This window comes from Ictalurus punctatus, chromosome 3 (genome assembly GCF_001660625.3).
Source record: "Ictalurus punctatus breed USDA103 chromosome 3, Coco_2.0, whole genome shotgun sequence".
Taxonomy (NCBI): domain Eukaryota; kingdom Metazoa; phylum Chordata; class Actinopteri; order Siluriformes; family Ictaluridae; genus Ictalurus; species Ictalurus punctatus.
The window spans coordinates 21,302,197-21,325,392 of NC_030418.2; the positions used below are offsets into that span (position 1 = coordinate 21,302,197).

The 23,196-nt window shown below is 38.7% G+C and overlaps 1 protein-coding gene across 12 annotated transcripts in view; it reads left to right on the forward strand.

Annotated features, from left to right (window-relative positions):
- The window catches only part of kcnq5a (potassium voltage-gated channel, KQT-like subfamily, member 5a), a 132,589-nt gene that overhangs the window by 89,451 nt on the left and 19,942 nt on the right, over positions 1–23,196 (forward strand). For 4 of the 12 annotated variants that reach the window (XM_047154123.2, XM_017464356.3, XM_017464357.3 and 1 more), the window contains exons 2-10: positions 2,565–2,655; positions 5,851–5,977; positions 9,030–9,205; positions 9,854–9,979; positions 11,179–11,289; positions 13,721–13,816; positions 19,287–19,381; positions 20,180–20,206; positions 21,724–21,780. In XM_047154123.2, the coding sequence (XP_047010079.1) occupies positions 2,565–2,655; positions 5,851–5,977; positions 9,030–9,205; positions 9,854–9,979; positions 11,179–11,289; positions 13,721–13,816; positions 19,287–19,381; positions 20,180–20,206; positions 21,724–21,780 (906 nt within the window). Of the gene's footprint in view, positions 1–2,564; positions 2,656–5,850; positions 5,978–9,029; positions 9,206–9,853; positions 9,980–11,178; positions 11,290–13,720; positions 13,817–19,000; positions 19,090–19,286; positions 19,382–20,179; positions 20,207–21,723; positions 21,781–23,196 lie in introns of all 12 variants that reach the window. The other 8 variants (XM_017464355.3, XM_053679743.1, XM_017464358.3 and 5 more) reach the window with 4 other exon arrangements.

A 23,196-nucleotide genomic window follows, 5' to 3' on the forward strand; every position in this document is an offset into this window, starting at 1 on the left:
AATTCAGGCAATAATGCGTTTTGGACTGTGGTTTACCTATTTAATGTATCACAGTAATCCTATGGAAAATGAATTAGCTTGTTTGTCTTGTCAAGAAGGCAAAGACTGACCTCTGAGCTAAGAAATACTCTTCTCTTCTCTTCTGTATGGCAGAGAGAGAGAGAAAGACAGGACAGATTGCAACAGTGCCCTCTAGTGTGTCCTGTTTGGCCATGCAGTGTGAGTTGGTGGTTGTCCAGCGGATGAGTGAATTGTTGGCAATTCAGTGTTCACTCTCATTATTAGTGCTCTCTTGGGTTTAACAATTCTCACATGGACAACACACACAATACAGACAGCCAGGTTCTTTATTTCAGTTGAGATCAGCGCCTTTTTATATTGTAAATTCTGTCTCTAGATTAGTGTCCTGATTGGCACACACACATACAGGTGCAGAACTGAAAAAGTGGAGATTGCTGCTATGTTTTGCGTCATTGGGAGAAAGCGCTTCCTGTGGTGCAGGCTATGGAGGCTGGTGTGTGTCCACAGGAGTCTGACGAGGTGGCCTCGACGCTCAGGGTTGATAAAAGACAGACATTGTCTAGCTGCATGCAGAGACACGGCTCAGTTTCCCCCACCTCTGACACTAAGTGCAAGAAGAGATCCCTGAGATCACTCCTGTGTATGTGTGTTTGTGTATCTAGTGTAAAAGCTGAGGCAGTAACGACTACACCAGGGACTCTTTTCACAGCTGATGTGTGTGTGTGTGTGTGTGTGTGTGTGTGTGTGTGTGTGAAGGTACATGTGTCTGTGGGTGTCTAGTATGCACCTCCAAGGTAAACAGAGCCGTGTTATGCTGCTGTGTGTGTTTCCACACATTTATAGTAAAACGTATAGGCAGTTGGACTGGGCAATATGGCAGAAGTATCATACTTTTTCACAATACTGACTTCATAGCATCATATCATCCAACCTTTTTGCCTTTTTAGCCATCTGTGATGACCAAATATCCCTATAATGATTGTAATACAAGGCAGGTTTGGGATTATGAGGAAATTTGGCTTGTCCCTAAATTTTGTTTGGTGTGGTAAAGGTTAGAGTCAGCTTTAAGGTTTACATTATTTACCTACATTAATACCCACGTCAGTAGAAATACATGGTTGTGTGTGTGTGTGTGTGTGTGTGTGTGTGTGTGTGTGTGTGTGTGTGTGTGTGGCTGGATGAGAAGGAAAAACATGAGGAGATATTCTTCCTTGTAGTCTGTCTAGTAAGATGTGAGTTTCAGGTCAAGGTGTCTGGCTTTCAGCGGTAAGGGACGGAGGAGACAGACTATAGCACTCAGAAACTTACAGAACGAGTGATTAGTTAAACAGGTAAAGGAAGTCAGTGACAGCTGTTACACACATACGTCATTGCTGATCCACCCCAGACACACAAATTACCCTTACCTCCCCTCTGAGAGAGAGAGAGAGAGAGAGAGGAAGAAGAAGAAGAAGAAGAAGAAGAAGAAGAAGAAGAAGAAGAAGGAATGGTGATATAAAGAAACAGACAGAGATACAGGGGAATATATATATATATATATATATATATATATATATATATATATATATATATATATATATATATATATATATAAAATCAATATCAGATATCAGTTAAATACCCTGACAAAAACTCAAAAACTCACACTTATTGAATATGGCAGTATTGTTGGCTAGGCTAAGTGTTCAGGTTAAATTGTAAACTGATTCAGGGGCTGTGTCCACCAGATCTCACCTTTATTTCCTATTCATTGCTCCAGATAAGGACTAAATTACTTGTGCACTCTACATTTAACAAGCACAGTGTACCCTGTGTCAGCGTTCCCATTTCCTGGTAATGATAGGTGTACGATATTCTTCACTGTTCAAATGGGAAGAAGAAAGTGGTTGACACAATTCTGTTTTTGTTGTTAATTTTTCTTCCTATAATTTATCATTTATATCCATATAACAATTCTATTTATGTAGTTAGTGGATCCACTATATATTTACACTTCCCAGCAGTGCTGAAGGACTGAAGTGTGTTTGGACCGTGATGCAAAACACATTCATTGTGTTGAGAGTGAGTGAGTGAGTGAGTGAGTGAGTGAGTATGTGTGTTTGTATGTGTGTGTGTGTGTGTGTATGTGTGTGTCAGTCACCAAGCTTGCTATTTTAACACTCATGTACAATGTGGAAAGGCTTTGCATCACACTGAGAGCCTGGTTGGTTGGTGAAGCCTGGTGTGTGTGCAGTGGCGTGTGTTCAGACATTAAGTTCAGTGTTACCTGTGCTCTTATCTGAGCTGGCCAGACGCTGGCATTTGGTCTGATAATGATCTGCTCACAGACAAAACCAGGGCTCATATTCTGCTCACTACTCCACTTTCTCTCTCATGGTCAACACCGTGCTCATTGGAGCATGACCCAAATTCAGGATGAGTGCCATTAACCTTATCCGTCTGATGTTTTAGGTAATCAATGCCTCACAGATTTGAAGGCACACCTGCAGGAGCAATTACTTAGAAAATAAAATGTTTTGTTTCTGTGTCTTGATTTCTGGCAGCTTCATCCTGGTGTTTGGCTGTCTGGTTCTGTCTGTCTTCTCCACCATCCCGGATCATATGGACCTCTCTAATCACTGCCTACTCATACTGGTGAGAACAAAACACACTCCTCACCACAGGACATGTGACACATTATCACACAAAAAAACAGCATAGTTTGATTAGAAAAAGTCTCAAATGTCTGACAAATATTATTTTTTATCTCATGTTCCAGGACCTCCTTTGGCTCTTGTGAACAAATGTATTGTCTTGCTATATGATACATATTTTATTTAGTTTTGTTAAACTAAATTCCCAGCATTGTTTTATTGGTAAGTATGATCAGTATGACCAGCCCAAGGTGAGAATGGGCTGTCAGTCACATCTCAGTTGGGTTGCTGGATGAGCTGATATGTCCTGCTGTGCATTGGTCGAAGGTGGCTTTACTCCCACTGATGTAGAAACAATCCACTCTGTATCAGATGGCACCCTGGGAAATTAGTCTGTTATGAGAGTGCATGGAAGTCACTCTCAGCTATTAAAAAAATGCTGAGTGTATTTCTACCCAAGCTTAAGTTTCCCAGATTTGCTGAATAATGTGAAATCTGAACTGCAGGAAGAAGCCTCAGAAGCCAGATTTGGTAGATACATGCATAAGATATATGGCATGAATAAAGAGCCTACAATAAAATTAGATAATAATAAAAATATGCAATAATACTATGTTTTAGTTACTGATATTTTTAAAAATTATTTTTAAAAATGTTTTGCTTAATTAACCAAAACGTACATGTACAACCCCGTGCAAAAATTATAGCATCACCACACTTCGAGGATGTCCACCCGGCTTTTTTACTTCGTAGTAAATAAACAAATCACAGATATGACACTAAACATTTACTAGCTGAACATTCTGGTGTCATGAAATCTACCTCAAACAAGTTAAATGAAATTATTTTAATTAATGTCTTTTTTTTTTCAAGATCAAGTAGAGGAAAAAAAATTATGGAATGTTGAGGAAAAATGATAGAATCACCTTGTAATTTGCATTTCTAAAACAAATACCAGTATTCAACTAAAATGCAAATTAGTCTGCAGTTAAAAAATAGTGCTTACAATTTCATTTGTTTGAGGTATGTTTCATGAAGCCAAAATGTTTTGCGTTATATCTGTGATTTGTATATTTGCTATGAAGTAAAAAAAAATTAAAAAAGAAGCTGGGTGAACATCCTTTAAGTGTGGTAATTCCATCATTTCTGCCAGGGTTTGTATGTGAGGTGCACGTTGAGTCCAACATGAGTACTAAATGCTGGAGAGATAATCTGCTGTTCTGCTGCAGAACTGTCAGCTTTGTCGCAATGTGCTGTACTGACAGATGTTTTAATCTGCTGAGAGTACCAGTGAATCCTGTTGGATTTATCAAACGGTGCAATTAACAGGGTCTGCAGCCGACATTGAGAAACGAGCTCCAGGGGTAATTACACTAACCAGATACTATTATGGGCTCCTACAGGGCAGTACACAGTTCCATCTCAAACTGCATAGTCAGGCATTTTGCTGCTCTAGGACTCACTGTACATTATACTGTACCATGTTCAACACTATAGAGCATCTCTTATTGTTTTATTTTTTTAAATTGTCCTCATCCAAACGCTTTCACTTTACCAAACATAATATAAAGCCCCCAGACTCTCATTCGTACTTGGAGTACAACTCTTCCCATCCCAAGCACTGCAAAAAATCCCATTCTTTTCTCACAGTTAAACACATTCGCAGTGAGAATGAAGACTTCATCCAGAAAAGGAAATATGTGATTATTTCCTAGATAATGTCACAGATGAAGCCATGGCCCATGATAACACAATTGAGAAAGACAAGACACGGAATTTAATGATCAGACTAATAGACTCTGTAGCGCTCTTGCACACGACCATTCCAGATGTTCCACATGCAAATTTATGAATACAGTCACTAAAATCACAAGCTCTAAATAAACACGTTTTGTCACTCATCACTCCTAATGCACCAACACAGGAGTTGTTTATAGTCTTTCCTTCGAGAGGTGCAATCAGTTGTACTTTGGAGAAACCAAGAGGAGACTGTCCAATTGAAGGATTTCTTCTGTCCAGAGGAGAGATGGACATAACAGTGATGGACAAAACATTAATCTCCCTTTGCATATCTTCATATCTTAGTTGTTGTTACAGGAGCAGTGAAGTTATCTACACTCCCCAAACTTTGGAACGCCATGCAATAAAAGTCATATTTTGACAGATTAACTGTTTCAAATATTCAGTGGTTTCACCTCCTGCAGTCTCGGAAGCACTGTGCTTGCACACCTGATGAAGCACATCTGAAATGTCATGCTTCTTTGAAAGCTTTGTATGTAATATGATTATAATATGTTTTAAAATTGTATATGATATATACAGTACAGTGCAAAAGTTTTAGGCACCCTATTTTTATTAGTACGAACTTTGTTATAGATTTAATTTTTTTTTATTTTATGACTTCTACATTATCAAGTCAGTACAAAAAACATTTTAGATTTTCAAGCATCAGTTTTCTAGCACAAAATTAAATGTTACAGAAAAATGTTTGTATATCAGTAAAGAAAGCAAAATATTACATAAGAGACACTTTAAGGCTGCTGGGTTATAAAGATAACAAAAATAAGAAGCAGGTGCGACAGTCAAAGGCTCCAGAAGAACTGCAGCTGGTTCTGCAAGATGCTCAGTAAAACTTACAGCCCATTTCCTTATAAAACTACACTAAATGTACTGGAGGCTACTGTTTTTATTTTAATTTTTTTGTCACACCAAATATTGACTTTGATTCATTTACTACTGTTTACTGCTCTTCACAATATTTTTTTTTTAAATGTAGAAACATTTAATTTGATTATTTTGAAGGCATCTTTGCTAAAACGTTTGCACAGTACTATATATTATAAAATTGTAATATGAAAATATCTCATGTAATATGTGAAAATAATTGTGAGTAACTATAATGTACAAAAAACAACCCTCCTTTAGATCAATGATATTATCTTAGATATTATTAAGTAGAAGTCTGTCAAGGCCATTATGGTGAGTATATCTGCTGCTTTAAGTGGGGGGAAAAACGTATCCCCCTATACTTGCTGCAGTCACAAAAAGGAATTTGAATTTGAAAACTTTTATTGAAATATATTGTTACATTTGATAGTAAGATAAAAGCTTGTGTATTTAGCTTCCTAGCGCAGCCCAGTGTGTTAGAATACAGTGTGGTTAATGAGATGATATGATGTTGCGTTGCAATTTGCAGGAGTTTGTAATGATCGTTGTGTTTGGTCTGGAGTACATCATTCGCATCTGGTCTGCCGGATGCTGCTGTCGCTACAGAGGATGGCAAGGGAGACTGCGTTTCGCCAGGAAGCCCTTCTGTGTCATAGGTGAGACATGGTTGCCTGTGAGTCACCGTGCATGTACTGTATGCACGGACAAGTATGTGTGTGTGGATGCTGTTGCTGATGGATGTTTCTGGAAAACCGAAGTGAAGGGTGTAATAGCTCCTAGCAACCGGATCAGTGAGTTTCACACACACAAAGTGTGAGTTCTGGACAGTCTTGTTCTGAGCTTTTGTTTGAATGATTTGAATCCTTGAATCTATAAATCCTTGGTCATATACACATGCATACACATTAATCCTACTTCTCTTTGACAAGTGTAACATTAAAACAAGTTATTTGTGAGTCTGGTTTTACACACAGGCACTGCATTTGTAGGATTGTATTGTGTTTGTGAGTGTAGACTTGATCTAAGTAATCTGTATTGAAGCCTTTTTAATTAAAGCTGCTGTATCGAACTTTTTTGGTTAAAAATGAACAAAAATCAATTATTGTGCAAGTACATAAAAAAATCAGTGTTCAAAACGGTCTCCTTACCTTTACCCCGATTCGCAACGGTAAGCTTAAAATAATGATTTATAATTTGAGCTGTCGGGTCGGACTTCGCAGGAAACGTCAGTTTGATGTCGTTCATCTTTGCGTGGTCACGTGCGTAAACGGAAAGAAGAAGATCCGGGTACTATATCGCGTGTGGGGGCTGAGGATGGTGGAGTGTTTGTAGCTTGTTCTTACAACAGTTACTTAAAATTTAATCTTGTCATCTAGATGGCTGCTTTTAATCTGGATAGTCTTAAACGCAATCATCGTTGACATCTAGGGAATCAACTGTTGTTAAAACCAAGAAACCTCAAACTGCAGAGAGCCTGCAGTCAAAAAGGGAATGCGACAGAGCCCATTCTAAAGCGGGAATAAATATCAGCATGGATTTTGAGAGGTTGCGAGAACTCTGAGATCTGAAGGGATTGATGCTTTTTTCTGCTGAACAGGTAAGATATTTCAGTGGCTCAATAGGTAACTAGCTAACATTAGCACATTGTTTACGTGATTCAACTAGGTGTTGAGTTTCCTATGTTGTTGTATTGTGTTTGTTTGTTTAGTTATGGTCAGTGTGGTAAATTGCACTTATTTTCTGCTAGCTATGAGAGAGAGCAATTCACCTGTACTCCAAGAAACCCGTATCCACCACCACCTCCGTAGTCAATTATTGGAGCTAATATACAACTCATATGAATACCTCAGATTCATCTTCACAGACGATCAGTGCCAAAGTACAACCTACATAAAAAAATCTAAAAAACTCAATTCAATGTTTCAGAGATGGTGATAGAGAGGCAAAAGTTCAGTACTGCAGCTTTAATTGAGGTCAGAGCTCTGTCATAGTTTCACCAGTGGCTGAGTAATGTGTGAGTAAGAACCTCAAGTCCAACCCAGGATCGATTCTGGGCTTGTTTGTGGGAAGGCATCATCAACACAAGACAAATCGCTTCTGAACGATGAATTGATGGTTTAGCTTTATACATAGGTACCGCATACAGTTTGTGTGCAGTTTTTGCAAAATGGAGACAGTGCGAAAGATGTTATAGTTTTTATTACTGTTTATTTAATGAATGAATTATTATTTAGTGTTTCTAATATTTTTGCTACACATTACTTTTCTATAAATGAAATATAGAAATCTCTTTTTGCAGCATCCAGTCACTTTTGCAGAGCGCACCATCCCTTTCCCCACTAATATAACATGTGACACAGAAAGTAAACCCATCCATCCGTCCATCCATTCATTTTCTGTACCGTTTATCCTACAAAGGTCATACAAAGCCTTGAGACTATCCCACAGGACTCGGGGCACAAGGCGGGGACATCCTGGTCGGGGAAAACGTGCTAACTACTACATCTCCTCACACACTCCCACTGTATACTGCCTCTTAAGGACCACCACTTTTTGGTCCTGCTCTTTTATGATGGGCACCAGAAGGCTTAGATTGTATTCAATGCAGAACTTATTGAATACATAAAATGGTGGACAGAAACTGTGAAGAAGTCCGTTTCATATGATGAATTCCATTCTCAAGAGGGCCTGTGTTAACAGGACAAGCTTTGTGTGTTTGAGGTAACAGATATAGCAGCATAGCAAGTTAATACAAAGGTTGAAACCTGAAGATCTGAGTAAAACATTTTGAGAGACAATCTCTCAGAGAGTGAGAGTTTCTGCATGACTGTGGCAAGACACCTTAATCACTTAACTTCCATTATCTTTATTGGCAGATGCATAACCAAATGTATGCTGTATATTACTGTATATTGCTTGGATTTACGGTTGGCTTCACTGGCACTAGATTCCTTTTTCCTTGTTTTGAGGTTTATGTTGGGGGAAAGTATAGAAAAAGGCAAGAGGTGTCATATGAACAAAGAGTAATATTTTTCCAGGTCAGATAGTATAGTGGTGGGTTGAAGACGGGTTTTAGAAGATAGGATTTGCTTTTATGAAAGGAGATGAATCTGCTGGCCCCTAGTGACATTTCTCTCTGAAGTGGCTCTGAAGTATGTAAGTCTTCATCAGACTGCCTGTTATCAGTGCAATTTCAGTGAGAATCAGAGAACATGTGGGTTTCTCATGCACTAGACCTGAAGTTCAAAGCTTATAATTTAATGGCGCACTTATATAGCGCTTTTATCCAAAGCGCTTTACACTGCCTCTCATTCACCTATTCACTCACTCACACAGACACACACACACCAATGGTAGCACAGCTGCCACGCAAGGTGCTAACTTGCCATCGGGAAGGTTCAGTGTCTTGCCAAAGGACACTTCGGCATGTGGAGTCATGTGGGCCGGGAATCGAACCGCCAGCCCTACGATTAGTGGACAACCCGCTCTACCAGCTTATACTGCTTATACATTGCCGTTATGCCTTCTTGAATACTCTGAGGCTGACTGCTCCACATTATGGAGTTGATTTTGGTGAAAACTGACAGAAAAATAGTTTTTTACTTGCATTTTTTCAGTAATTGCTGGTAGTTATACGCCGACCACAAAACTTTTTTGCCTGTGCTCCATGTAAACACGAACCTGACTCTTTCTTTCTTCCCATTGCAGACATCATTGTGCTCATTGCATCCATTGCTGTTGTGTCGGCCGGCAGCCAGGGGAACATTTTTGCCGCGTCTGCACTGCGCAGCCTTCGCTTCTTACAGATCCTGCGGATGGTGCGCATGGACCGACGAGGGGGTACCTGGAAACTACTGGGATCTGTAGTGTATGCCCACAGCAAGGTAAACTAAGTTATGATGTTTTACTCGCAGTGACGCCTTTTTAGCTTGGCCTTGTTTATCTCAGAACGTATTCAGATGTAAGCTTCTTTTGAAATATATTTATGCCTAAAATTAAATGGTGTTCAGCCTGCACCCTGTAGTCTCATAGTACACAGTAGCCCAAATTGCAAAACAAATTGCATTCCAGAGACAGCAAATAAGCAACTGAAGTAACAATTTTTCTGCAATCTAGAATAAAACATAACAGTAGACATGCAGGATGAGACCTAAAAACAGATGATGAATATGAGCAGGGCTGCCAGGTCATGTGCGTGTGTGCATGTACGTGCGTGTGTGAGAGTGTTCCTTGCGTCTCCAAATGTGTGACCCTGATTTCAGCCTCTCTCTCGGCAGCCCTGTCTGGGCTATAGCTCCTGCCATGAGCCATAGCCAAACCACAGACTTCCTCAGCCCTCAGCCACCCGCCATTTAGTGGATAGATTACAGGCTGTAGCTCCCTACTGATTCCCTGTGGCCTATGAAACAGCTGCTTTACTCCTCTATCTTTTCTTACTCCTGTGCTTCTGATTTTTCTGTCTCATCGCACGGTATTTGATTAGTCTAATTTTATGGCATGCTGTAAGGCTCTGTGCTTTTCTGTGTGTGCAGGAGTTGGTAACTGCCTGGTACATTGGGTTTCTGGTACTGATCTTCTCATCGTTTCTGGTTTACTTGGTGGAGAAAGATTTAAACACACAGTTTAACACCTATGCTGATGCACTGTGGTGGGGGACGGTAAGTCTGCATAAATACAGCACACACACACATATACACACAAAAACACTGTACACCTTTAACTTTTATGCATCTCACAATTATTCAATCTGTCAGGATTGTCGATGCTTCATTTCCTGTTCCAATAGGTCTAATTTGTTCTTATAGTTTCTTATTTTAGAATCAATACAAAGCCATGATTAGCTTCACAGCGACATTATACTGTTCTATCATGTTTCACATATTCCAGTGCTACATTACAGAAACACAGCAGTCTACACGCCATGGCCACTGTCACGATCTCTTGTATTGGGAAATGAACAAATCATTGAATTCAGTCAACTCAGGAAAAACCATCAGCTGTTTGAGTGTAAAGAACATAAGGTCAAGTTGTGGTGGTTCCTGGTCATTGCCCTTTTGAGGCTTGATAGAATGGCTCATAGGGAGCCAATATTGCACTGCCACAACATAAACTAGACTGAATTCTTGGTTGTGTGTGTGGATCTGCCAGGCTTACTGCAGTGCAAAGGGAAAGCAGGAGAACAGGACTCAGTGTCTATGTGTGTGTCTGTGTGTCTACTCCCAGCCATCATTTATTGTCTACAGCACACTCAGCATTTGACAGATCACTCACTTTTACTGGATGTATTGCATTTGCTTTGGCCTGCGTTTTGTTTGAGTATCCCCTGCCTGCAAGAATCCGAATCTCTCACTTACTGGTACAGAACGGAGAGGGAGCAGTTAGACTAATGTTGTTTTTTTTGTTGTTTTTTTTTTTTTTTTTTACGTAAGCTACCGATTTATTACTCTCAAGGAGAAATGGGTAACACAAATGGCAGTGTGGCTGTAACTCTGAGTACTCCTCCATTTGCCTTTAGATATTCATGTCCTTTTAATATGGCAGATTGGACAGGAGTTGTTGTAAGTGGAGCTTTGTGTCCAACATGTGGCTTTTACTGTACTGTGCGGTGGCCTCTCATAGGAATATGATCAGTGCAAATGCTGTGGGAGATTGTACTCCCCATTTCCCCCAGCTTTCCATTGTGTATGCAAAAGAGTGTGTGCGGCTTCTTCCTCCTCTTCTTAGGCTGATTGAAGGTGCCGCCTGGGCATTGCTGTTTGTCCTGAGCTTGTACTCACTAGAGTAATTTAACTCTTGTCTGCAAGGGCCTGGCACACTCAACATCCTGACTCTTTACCAATGATGTCTGTATACTCAGATCACTCTTACTACCATTGGCTATGGAGATAAGACGCCACAGACCTGGCCAGGTCGGCTCCTGTCAGCGGGTTTTGCTTTGCTGGGGATCTCTTTCTTCGCCCTGCCTGCGGTGAGTAAATACAGCTTTCATTCCCAACAAAAGTCAGCAAGGCCTCTTTAATCCACCAGTACTTTGAACTGCACTAGTGTTAATGCTCTTACTGCAAAATATTTAAAAATGTAAAATGGCCCATTTAAATATACTAAAGTGGAAGAATGCTATATGCAAAAAAAAGGTTGTTTCAATATGAAACATTCACACACACACACACACACACACACACACACACACATATATATATTTATATATATATATATATATATATATATATATATATATATATATATATGTGTGTGTGTGTGTGTGTGTGTGTGTGTTTCATGTTATGTCATGTCATGTTATATAGGAGATATATATGTGTTACAGATCAGAAAGGGTTTAAATGAAGTTTTTCATGCTTGTTTAATGAACCATAAACAATTATAGCAGATGCACCTGTGGAACAGTTTACAGGCGGTAGGCAATTAAGGTCACAGTTACAATAACTTGGACACTAAATAAACCTTTCTACTGACTCTGAAAAACACCAAAAGAAAGATGCCTAGGGTGCCCGCTCACCTACATGAACAGGGCAGTGCTGCATGGAGACACGAGTACTGCAGATGTGGCCAGAGCAATAAACTGCAATGTCTGGAGTGTAAGACGCATAAGACAGAGCTACAGGAAGACAGGAATGACAGCTGATCATCCTTGAAGTGGAAAATTACATATAACCATGTGTCCCCCCCAGACATGATCGTGAACTTGCGAATGCCTTGATGGAAGAGTGGAGTAACATCTCATAGCAAGAACTGACAAATCTGGTGTATCCATAGGGATGAGATGCACTGTAGTACTTAAAGCAGCTGGTGAACACACCAGATGGTATTGATATTGATTGATATTGACCCCCCTTCGTTCAGGGACTCATTATTCCATTTCTGGAATGGAGATATATATATATATATATATATATATATATATATATATATAGAGAGAGAGAGAGAGAGAGAGAGAGAGAGAGAGAGAGGGAGAGAGAGAGAGAGAGAGTACTGTGCTAAAGTCTTGTACAGTAAGACTATACAAAAGTTTATAGTATTGTGCAAAAGAAATGCTGTAGAGCAAAGATGCCTTCAAAAATAAATGTTTCCCCATTAAAAAAAATACTATAAAGAGCAGTAAGCAGTAATAAATGAAACAAATGCAATATTTCGTGTGATGATCCTTTGCTTTAAAAAAAAAAAGTAGCCTCAGGTAGGATTAGTGCAGTTTTATCAGTAAATGAGCTGTAGGTTTTATTGAACATCTTACAGAACCAGCCACGGTTCTTCTGGAGACTTTGACTGTCACAGTTGCTTCTTATTTTTGCAGCAAAATCCAGCAGCCTTCATTATGTTTTTTGTCTGTTTTTTTTGTAATATACTGGTTTCTTTACTGACATACAAAAAGTTTTCTGTAACATTTAATTTTGTGCTGGAAAAAAAATGTTTGGAAATAAAATGTTTTTGTACTGACTTGAGAATGTAGAAGTCATAAAATAAAAATCTATAACAAAGTTTAGTGCCTAAAAAAATAGGGTGTCTAAGACTTTTGCACGGTACTTTGTATTAGAATTAGATTAAAACAAAAAAAAGGCTTGAAATATTTAACTTTATGTGTAATGAATGTAAAATATATGAAAGTTCCCCTTTTTGAATTAAATTATTGGAAAAAATGAACTTTTCCACCATATTCAAATTTTTTTAAATGCACCTGTGTGTATATATAAATCGAAATATATTGTACAATATGAAGACATAAGCCTCTAAACAGTAAATGCAATGTAGTGAACAAAAGACTTTGATTCCCACATGCAGTGCTGTAATAGGTATAAAGGATTTTTTTCCCATTATTCCCTGACTCTTCTTGCTATGAATAAACTTTGAAAACAGAGACGATTTTTATGAAGCAGCTCTGCTCCCTGTTTTTGTACTTATCTATTTTGGCCCTTGCTAAGGCATCTGGGTATGCGGTAGGTCATGGTGTGATATTAATCCAAGGTGCCTTAGATCTCAGTGTTCAGATCCATATGCACGTCATTCCAGCATAGCCCTGTCTGCCAGCTCTATGTGGCTAGTGTTATTTCAGGAGTGCAGTATTTCTCTTAGCTCTCAAAAGAGAAGATTAATGTCAGTTATGTGTCATATGCTATCCAAGATCACTTCCAATAAGCTTTTTGTGATCTCTGAAACACTATCTTTGCTGTGGTGACTTTCATGTGAAGTGTGTTCAAGTGTTTAGGTCAAAGAGCCCTGTGACAGTTGTCTTTTCTAACTCTCTGTCTGTAAGCGTTTGCTCTGCTGTCGAGTTTAGATCCCACACTGGATGACAAATGGTAATGTCAACTATTTGTGGAATTTATTGAAGAACAAACCCTTTGCCATTGTTTACCATATAATAAATCAAGTGTGTCTGTGTGTAGGGGATTCTAGGCTCTGGCTTTGCTCTGAAGGTGCAGGAGCAGCACAGACAGAAACACTTTGAAAAGAGGAGAAATCCAGCTGCCAGCCTTATACAGGTAAATCCGCTGCATTGAACACATATCTGTGTCCCTGATCAAGAAATGAATGAAGACACAGTGCAGTGACATGCTTCACTTTCTTGGTCTTCTTTGTCATTTGTAATTTTCTTGGAATAAAAGCAAACAAACGTGTAAAGATAAATGTGAATGAGAGTTTAAATTCTCAGTCCTGGTCCTGGGGTACTGCATATTTTGGTGGTTGTGGTCCCAGCGCCCCTGATTCAACTAATCAGCTAATTAACATGCCTAGGTTAGGAAAAGCGCCAAACTGTGCCGGGCAATGGTACTCCAGGACCAGGACTGAGAACCCTGAGTAAGTTCTAAATGAATATACACTATGTGGCCAAATGTTTGTGGACACGTGACCAATCAGACCCATAATGTGCTTGTTGAACATCCCATTCCAAATTTATCCCCCCTTTCCTCTTATAATAACCTCCACTCTTTCCACTAGATTTTGGAGCGTGGCTGTGGGGGTTTGTGCTCATTTACCCACAAGAGCATTAGTGAGATCAGGCACTGATGTTGGGAGAGAAGGTCTGGCACACAGTCAATGTTTCAGTTCATCCCAAAGGTGTTCAGTGGGGTTGAGGTGCAGGCCACTCAAGCTCTTCCACACCATCCTTGGCAAACCATGTCTTTATGGAGTTCGCTTTGTACACAGGGGCACTGTCATGCTGGAACGTGTTAGAGCTTTTTAGTTACAGTGAAGGGAAATTGCAGTGCTACAGCATACAAAAACATTCTACTCAATTGTGTGCTTCCAAATTTGAGAGGAAGGGGTGTGATAGTCATGTGTCCACTTGTTTTTGGCCATATAGTGTATATATACTACTATACTGTATACGTCTAACATACAGTGTATAACACAGAACACATGTATGTATGTCTGTCTGTCTTTTACTGCTTCAATATTACATGCTGGTTTTTGTTTCTCTTATGTATGAAAACATAATTACATATTCAGACTCTCCAGCACCAGTAAATGATGACCTTTTTCCCCTGACCTCTAACCTCATAATGATTAATAACGTGGGTTGGAGAGACGACAGACAGTTTCAGAGGGTGAAAATATGTCAGATTTACCATCTGTCATGTCCACAATCTTCAGCACATTTTGTCTAAGGCAGGAGAAAATGAACAATAACATAGACATTTATTTCACTTTAGACCATTACCGTCTCTGTCCAAAGGAAACACTAGCGACTATTTATTATGTGTTTCCACGGAAGGAATTCTGTGTGAGGGTTTCCTGGAGAATAATACTTCTTCCTAATGGACTGAACCATCCCTCTTTAGAAAAGTAAAAATTAATGTGGTGTATGTTGTATACGCATGCAATGTCTCCAAGGAACAGAGAAACTGTAATATAGCAAAATTGAGCAACCATTTGTTTTGTTACATTTCTCTTAGACAGAGCAAATAGGCCAATATATAATCACTGTTTATCTGGGTCATTTCTCTTGCTTTAGACCTTTGAATCATTAAATGATTATTAGTTGAATCTCCAGTGAGGGGAAATAAGTATTTGGACAATTTTGTTTTTGTTATTTAATATATTTCCAGTGGGAGCATGATGGCTTAGTGGTTAACATGCTTGCCTCACACCGCCAGGGTTGGGGGTTCAATTCCCGCCACAGTCCATGTGTGTGGAATTTGCATGTTCTCCCCATGCTTCGGGGACTTACTCTGGTTTAATCTTCCAGTGCTGTAGGCTGACTGGTATCTTTAAGTTGTCTGTAGTGTATGAATGGGTGTGTGATTGTGCCCTGTGATCGATTGCCACCCAAACCAGGGTGTCCCCTGCCTTATGCCCCAAGTCCCCTGGGATCGGCTCCAGGCTCCCCGCAACCCTGTGTCGGATAAGCAGTACAGAAAATGGATTGATGGAATATACTTCCAGTACATATATCTACTTCAAATTTACACACATAATGCCTTTTGACTTTGTATATAGTATGTATTCATAAGCATAAAAATATGTTTAAAAAAACTAAATTGATAGGGAAAAACTATTCAGACACTAAAAATGCACAACGTTTAGGAGCTGTTGTTTGCAGTTACAGTTACAGCTTTGAGATGCCTACTGTAAGAACTAATAAGGTTTTGCAGCATTGTGATTCATTTGTTTTGCCCATTCTTCTTGGCAATTCATCTTCAATTCCCCAAGGTTACGAGACTTCCACTGATGAACTTGCAGTTTCAGAATCCACCATCAGTTTTCAGCACGATTCAAGTCAGGGGATTGGCTTGGCTATGCAAGGGCTTCTTGAGCTATTTTGGCTGTATGTTTGGGGTTGCTGGCTTGTTGAAACTTCCATGGTTTCCCCAGATTAAATTTTTAAAAAAAAATTAGGAAACATTGCTTAATTCATGTTTCCTTCAATGACGTGCCCCAGCATTGTTTGTAGAGAAGCAGCCCCATGTCACGCTGCCACCTCCGTACTTCACTGTATGTATGGTGTTCATATGGGATTATATGCACAACCCTTCTTTCTCCAAAATGAATTATTTCCACAGAGTTCTATTTTTGTTTTGTATGAGTTGTTCCAAAACAGATTTGATTTGAATGCTTTTAGATATGAGTTTTGTGTGGGGTGTAGGAATGCAGTTTTTGCTCTCTGTGTAACTGTTGTTCCTGCTGCTCTTGGGTCATCCTGCAACTGTTTTTAGGTGACTGGTTACTTCTCTCTTATCTTGCTTATCGTTAGTCAGAGACGTGTTGTGAAATCTTGCATGGCACCATAACTGGTGGTGCTGCAGCACCAACTGCCAAATAGCTGTCAGAGAGAATATTAGTTAATTAAATACAATTACAAAAATGTAACAGAAAGCAATTAATGACTGCAACAGTTTGCTGCTGTACAAATACAAATGGTTTGTTGACAAATGTTTGTATCTAGTCACATGATGGTCACCTTTGACCATGACCTTACTGACATAGCTATACGACTATAGCTACAGTATGTGTAGCAAGTTATGCATATTCATGGCCATATTTTGGACAGCCCTGTCCAGTCCTGTGAAGCATGCAGTAAGAAAACATTTTAATTTTTAATACTGCCATTGCCACTTCATACATTTTCTTTGATGATTGGGCTTTGGCTGTATGTCTTAGTGTGGTGTTTATGGATTAAGGTGAATTTGCAGGATTAGTGCGTTATATTATGTATATCTCCATACTATGAGGCATTTTTGTTTTTAGCTAATAGTCTATTAACATCTGCTCACTGTTTAAAAACTTGTAAAACACCTAAAATTTTTATATTACAAGACATGTCAACCCCCCGCCAAACAAAGAATTAGAAGTAGTGTCCCAGATTGTAAAATTCTGTAGGATCTGGTGTGTGTTGAGTAGGAGTAAGGGAACAGACTTTTTTCTTTTTTTTTCTTTTTGTTATTTCACCCGCAAATGCTTTTCAGCATACATCACTCACGGCTTGCTAGGTTCAAGTTAAAAAATGAGTTTGATGTGTGTTGGCTTCATCTGTTCCATCACTCATTCACATAGCACTCCCTGAAAGGCAAAAAAAACACATATAAGTAGGCTGGTGGTAATAACACACAGTTGAGAATCATCACACGTTACCTGCTGGTTCAACCAGCCTCCTCTTCATCCACAGCCGGTGCTAGACCACACCCCCATTGGCACAAAATCCTTTAGTATAATTGGTTTTATTGGTCGGTTTTATATGAACTTTTTTCAGCACCCTGTTTTCAATTTTTCACCTGCATGTTTTTTAACCAGTTGAACTGACAGTGATGTTTAAAGGGTTTGCTATGTAGCTTTTCCCATTTGAGTCTTGTTTAATGATGTTGTCCCTGAGAACTTTAGGAAGCTCCTTCATTTTCACCATGATTGGATTGCTATTTATTTTGTGAAATCTTCCCAACCAACAGCAACATCTTTTATAATAACACTAGGTGCAATTTGCACAATAACTTTTTTTTTTGCAGAATTTAAATCTAGAGCGTGATTTATTTTTATGTAACCTTTATATATTTTAATATAGAGTCTGAATAGTTTTTTTCCGTATCAATTTTGTTTTGTAAACATGTCCTTGTTTATACTTATGCATACATACTTTTTGTTCATATTTATAAGTACAAAGTCAAAAGATAAATATGTGTGTGAATTTGAAGTGGATATATGCAGTGTATATACATTAAATAACAAAGAAAGGGTGTCTGAATACTTATTTTCTCACTGTATGCTTTTCTTCTTTAACCTTCTTTTTTATGATGGAGACTCACTGTGCTGCAGTGAAACACTGTTACCACTACAGTTGTTTTTAGGATAACCTGCAATTTCAGGAATAATGTCACACTTCTTTTGGTCTGTTTGTTTTTTGTCCTTAAATTACTGTGTGGTGCCCTTTATTCCCAGCTTTCCCATCTTTCTTGTTCATCTGCTTGAATTAAAAAGCATAGTATGCAAGAATTATGATCTGTGGCGTGAATCATCACACATTCCCTTAATCATTCTCTCTTGCATTTGTTCCTTTCAGCGTTTTTTCATATTGCATTGCATAAGTGCTGTAAAAAGCCTTTTGATTCATATCGCCTTCATCACACTATGATTCCTCTACATCCACTAATATGTCTGCTCTTTCTATTAAACACTGTGTCTGTGTCTTTTAAATGCTACAGTGCAGTGTCGTCACCTTTCTCATTTCAAAATGATTATTTTCCCCATAATATTTAATATATTTTAATATGTTGTTACTCGTTTGTATATAAAGTTACAAACCTAAAACGATATGCACTCTCAATGAACTGCTCCTGTGCTCCTAGTGGTATATTTGTTTGTGTTTTTCATATTCAGCATTATTAGCTGTGGCACCTTTCTTCCACCCTCTTATGCTTTCCCCTTCTCGCTGTTTTAATGTGGTGTGAGTCCCATTATGCAATAAGACATTTTTCAGTGTCTCTTTTTGATGCAATTACACTGTGCAATATAAAGTAAGTGATTGATCTCAAATACCAGTTTCAAAATGTACATTTAGTGTGATGTGCAGTGATTTATCCAAGGACAGTCAAAAGTCAACAAAACCATTCACTGAACAAATGTCTTAACATTCTATAAGAATGCCTATTTTCCTGGCTTTGCCGTCACCATGCTGATGTCTCTCCGCACCCATGTCCATGTGTGTGTCCTTGTGTATGTGTGTCCTGCACCAGGCTGCGTGGAGACTCTACTCCACAGACCGCTCCAGAACGTACCTGAGTGGCACGTGGCGATACTATAAAAGTGTTCTCCCTCCTCAAAGGCATGTATCCATGCAGTCAACTGATGAGAAACTCTGACCTGAACTGGTTTTTACTAATCTGCCTTTTTTTGTTTTCTTTTTTATTTTATTTTGTTTTGTTCCCTTTTTCCAACCCCTCGCTCTCTCCTGGCCTTGTGACATTTCTTTTCGATTCCATTTTTCCTTCCTATTTTCCTTTTTGTTTACTCTGCACGTAGTGTGTTTGGCGTAGTTATGCGGCTGATGAGAACTCGGTTTCCATTGCTACCTGGAAGCCTCATTTGAAGGCATTGCATACCTGCAGCCCTACAAAGTAGGTACAATTCTGGCAGCTGGGTGTTCTCTTTGGTGTCTGTGCTCCTGTGGCCTTTGTTCTTCCCTCTTTATCATTGCAAATAAGTCTGTGTCTCCAAGCCTAATTTCTTTTTCTTTTTGCTCCCTCTCCTTCTGTTCACCCTTGAATTCTAGCTTGCAAAAAGCCTGTAGTCACCAAAATATGAAAATGGCTGCATTCAAAGTGAATTTAAGAGCCACAGACACTCATAAGCTTTCTCCTGAAAATACAGTATGAGGGAAGATTCACTGTCCTAGTTATATAGGCCAGCATGAAAGACAATATAGACTTTAGGAGGCTGGAAATAGCTGAAGAAACATATGCACACACACATACACAGATGTATGATCAGGGAGAGGGAAGCATTATTATACTTTTTCAATAATCACTGACTCAGTTCTTGTCCATTTTAAAGCTAAATTATCCTTGCAAGGGCTTTCCTAGACAGCTTGATTGTGCGTTGCCGATTGCTTGCATGTTTGCTTGGTGCATGTTTATGCTATCTTCTATCCTCAGTTTTCCAATTTTTTTTTTACAGTTTGGTTTTGCGCTGACTCTTAGTGCATGCGTGTATGTGTAGGTCTCCCTCAACATATTGCATATCGTATTGTTAACCCAGAGAGAAATATATTGATGACTCATTCATTGTATGAAAGATTCAGTATATTTCAGTGCCATTTTGTCTTTTATGTTAGACTCCTTTTTTGTTCCTGTTTTCATGTAAAGAGTTAATCTCCTTCCCCTTTTCTCCTCTCTTTTGCTAACTAACACCTGAAGGAAAGACCAGGGCGAATCCACCACCAGGTTTGTTATTCTTATACTGTATGTCACCTGTGCCTTTATGACCAGTGGAAAAAAAATTCTCTGTGTAAAATAGATTTACTTTTTTTGATGTTTAAACTAAAATATCAGAATGCACAACTAAATAATGAAATAATGAATAAGGATCTTCATTCACACACAATCGGTGATTCGATAAAGTGGAAAAAGTTTGATCTGCAGCTTGCATTTTAACATTTCTCAACTGCTTGCAATGGTAAAGAGCAGCTTTCGTGTCTTCAGAGACTTCACGCAGCAGGGTCAAGTGACTGTAGGCTTATAAAAACTCAATGATGTTTGCATGTGACTTGATATATTTAGGTTTGTGTGCGTATGTTTGTGAGAGAGAGGCAGACAGAGATAAAGTGTATGTGTGCACAATAAACAGCTCTATCTTGGCAGTAGTTAAACACGGAGCACAGTACCACTTGTCTGATGGCAGACATCTCCATGATGCACTTTTTCCATTCAGTGATTATTTATGTTAGCGATTAAATATCACTCCAGAGAACACATACTCCAGGAATTATTAAAAAGAGGGAGAAAGACAGAGAGGGTGAGAGAGTTGCTGCTTAAGGAAGGAATAGCACAGGATGGCAACAGGCCAGTGTTTCTCTTCTAAGTGTATGTGTATCTTTGTTCTCTGTCTTTGCATTTCTCTTTGTGAGAAGTCATAATGTCACAGACTCAAAGGATTTTAGGACAGTGAATGTACAGTACATACACAGTAAGGAGCTACGTTTATAATGGCTTTAAGTAGTTACATTTTCATCAGCTGAATTTGCTGCTTATATGCAGTTTCTTGCTATTAATTTCCCAGTAATTTCAGCTTAGCTTATTGCTGGTGCTTTTGTAAGTAATGGTAAAACCCAAAGCCTTTTCCTAAATTCAACCTACACTGCTTTTAATTAACAGTTTAATTGGACTGTGGGTGTGTGATTCATATTCAAAGCAAGAACAGCAGCATATCCAGACACTTAAGGCTTAAGTTAAGTAATTTATAGTCCCCTTGGTGGGTGGCAAAAATGCCGTAATATGTTTCTGCAAAGACTACTCTGAACTATAAACACACAAAGCAAAAAGCTCAGCTGTAAATCCAACTAAGCTGTGAACCACTTTAATAAAATAACTTGAGATTTTTGTAGTGTGATTTGTTTTATTGGCCAGAGTGACAAGCGGTAGCTCTGTATGATACAATGCTCCTTTAATTGACTAACAAATTGTCACAAACTGCCTTTTATATATACTGATATTTGGGTGGGCTTTAATGTGTGTGTTTAATGTGTGTTTGGGGGTGATTACTGTATCCATGCATGTCTGCCACTCATTGTGCCTTTAACAGTTTTCTGAAAAGCAAAGATTAACAAAGCCAGAAATGTTTGGCTTTTTACTGTACAACCAAGTGTTTGTCTTTTTCCCCAAACACATTTGTTTGTTCCACTGAAAGAAATCTACTTTCTCTTCTAACTAATCCATACCCATCTGTCTCTCACACTCCCTAGTAAGGTTCATAGTAATAGGCAGAAGCTCTTCAGGAAGTATACCACAAGGAATTATAGGTACCTAGCATCCCCCTCTGCTTTGGCCACATGACAACTAATGAGAATGCTGACTAATTGCAGGTGCATGGATGGTGACTCAGTCCAAATGTACCTTTTATCTTCCCAATGTGATCCCAGAAAGGAGCTAAAATAGGGGGTCCACTACTAACGGTTACTGCCTACTACCTGTTACCTGAAGAGCTCACATTAGATCACAGCAGATTCTCATTGCATTTACTATATTTACACCCACCAAATAAGATGAATACTTATTTTGCCATTGTGAATGATTTGCATGCATTATTTCAATCTGTTTCATAAATAGTATCTCAAGCTTTAAAAAAAAACATCATAATGTTAATACGACGCTTAATGAAGGCAGTTGTGTGGGATTTTAGATTTTATAAGGAAGCGTTCCCATCTTCTATGCCCAGTTTTAAACAATCTTTCATGAAGTAAATTGTAATTGCATCAATGCCCACATCTGCACGTTGCATGTGCATGCTTCTGAATCCATCTCTGAGCCCTAAGCACTAACTTGTGCTTGAGCCAAGCTCAAGCCACTAGTACTCCCTTTACTATCATCTCACACATCTTGGTACTGTTCATGCAGCATCTGCATCTGTTTAGGTGTCCTTCGAAGAGGGAGGCATTCACCTAAATGTATTATTTTACCTTTTTACTGATCTTATTTTTTATTATGGTTTATAATGTCTCCAGCTCCAATGATCATGAGTTATTGGCCTGAAAATATTGCCTGTTGTAGAATGCTCAATGCAGTGCATGTCAGTCTACTTATGTTGTTTATGTTATGAGTACAATGCATGATTTTAGTACAGGGAATTTCAGTCAGATGAAGCAATGATCATAATTAAACATTTTTGCATTAAAATTAAAGAAGGTGAAATATAGTGCTTTGCATACCTATTCACCTCCCTTGAACTTTGCCACATTTTGTATTGTTACCTTGAAGTGAAATGTACTAAATTGGAATTATGTCATGATTATGCCATTCATCTACACAAAATAGCCCAAAATATTGAAGTGAGGAGAAAACAATAATATAGTGAATGAATTAAGTAAAGCCAGTTGCCATCAAAAGTCACATAACTAGTTAGTAGGACACTACACAATAAAATCCAGTGTTGAATTAACGCCTACAGTGTTTATTCATGTCCAATTAGACACAAATTGACACTGAAAGAGTTCACTCAATACTCTAGGTGTTAATTCAACACTGGGGATGTTACTGTGTATAATAAGCTGCTTTATGGAAGAGAGTTGAGCCATTTGAAATCCCATTTGGAGTCTGCCAAAAAGCATGTTGGAGACTCTGCAAATATAGAAAAAAAAAAGGTTTTCTGGTTTGATGAGACCAAAATTGGCTTTCTGGCCTTGGCACAAAGCACTAAATTTGCGAGAAACACAACATAA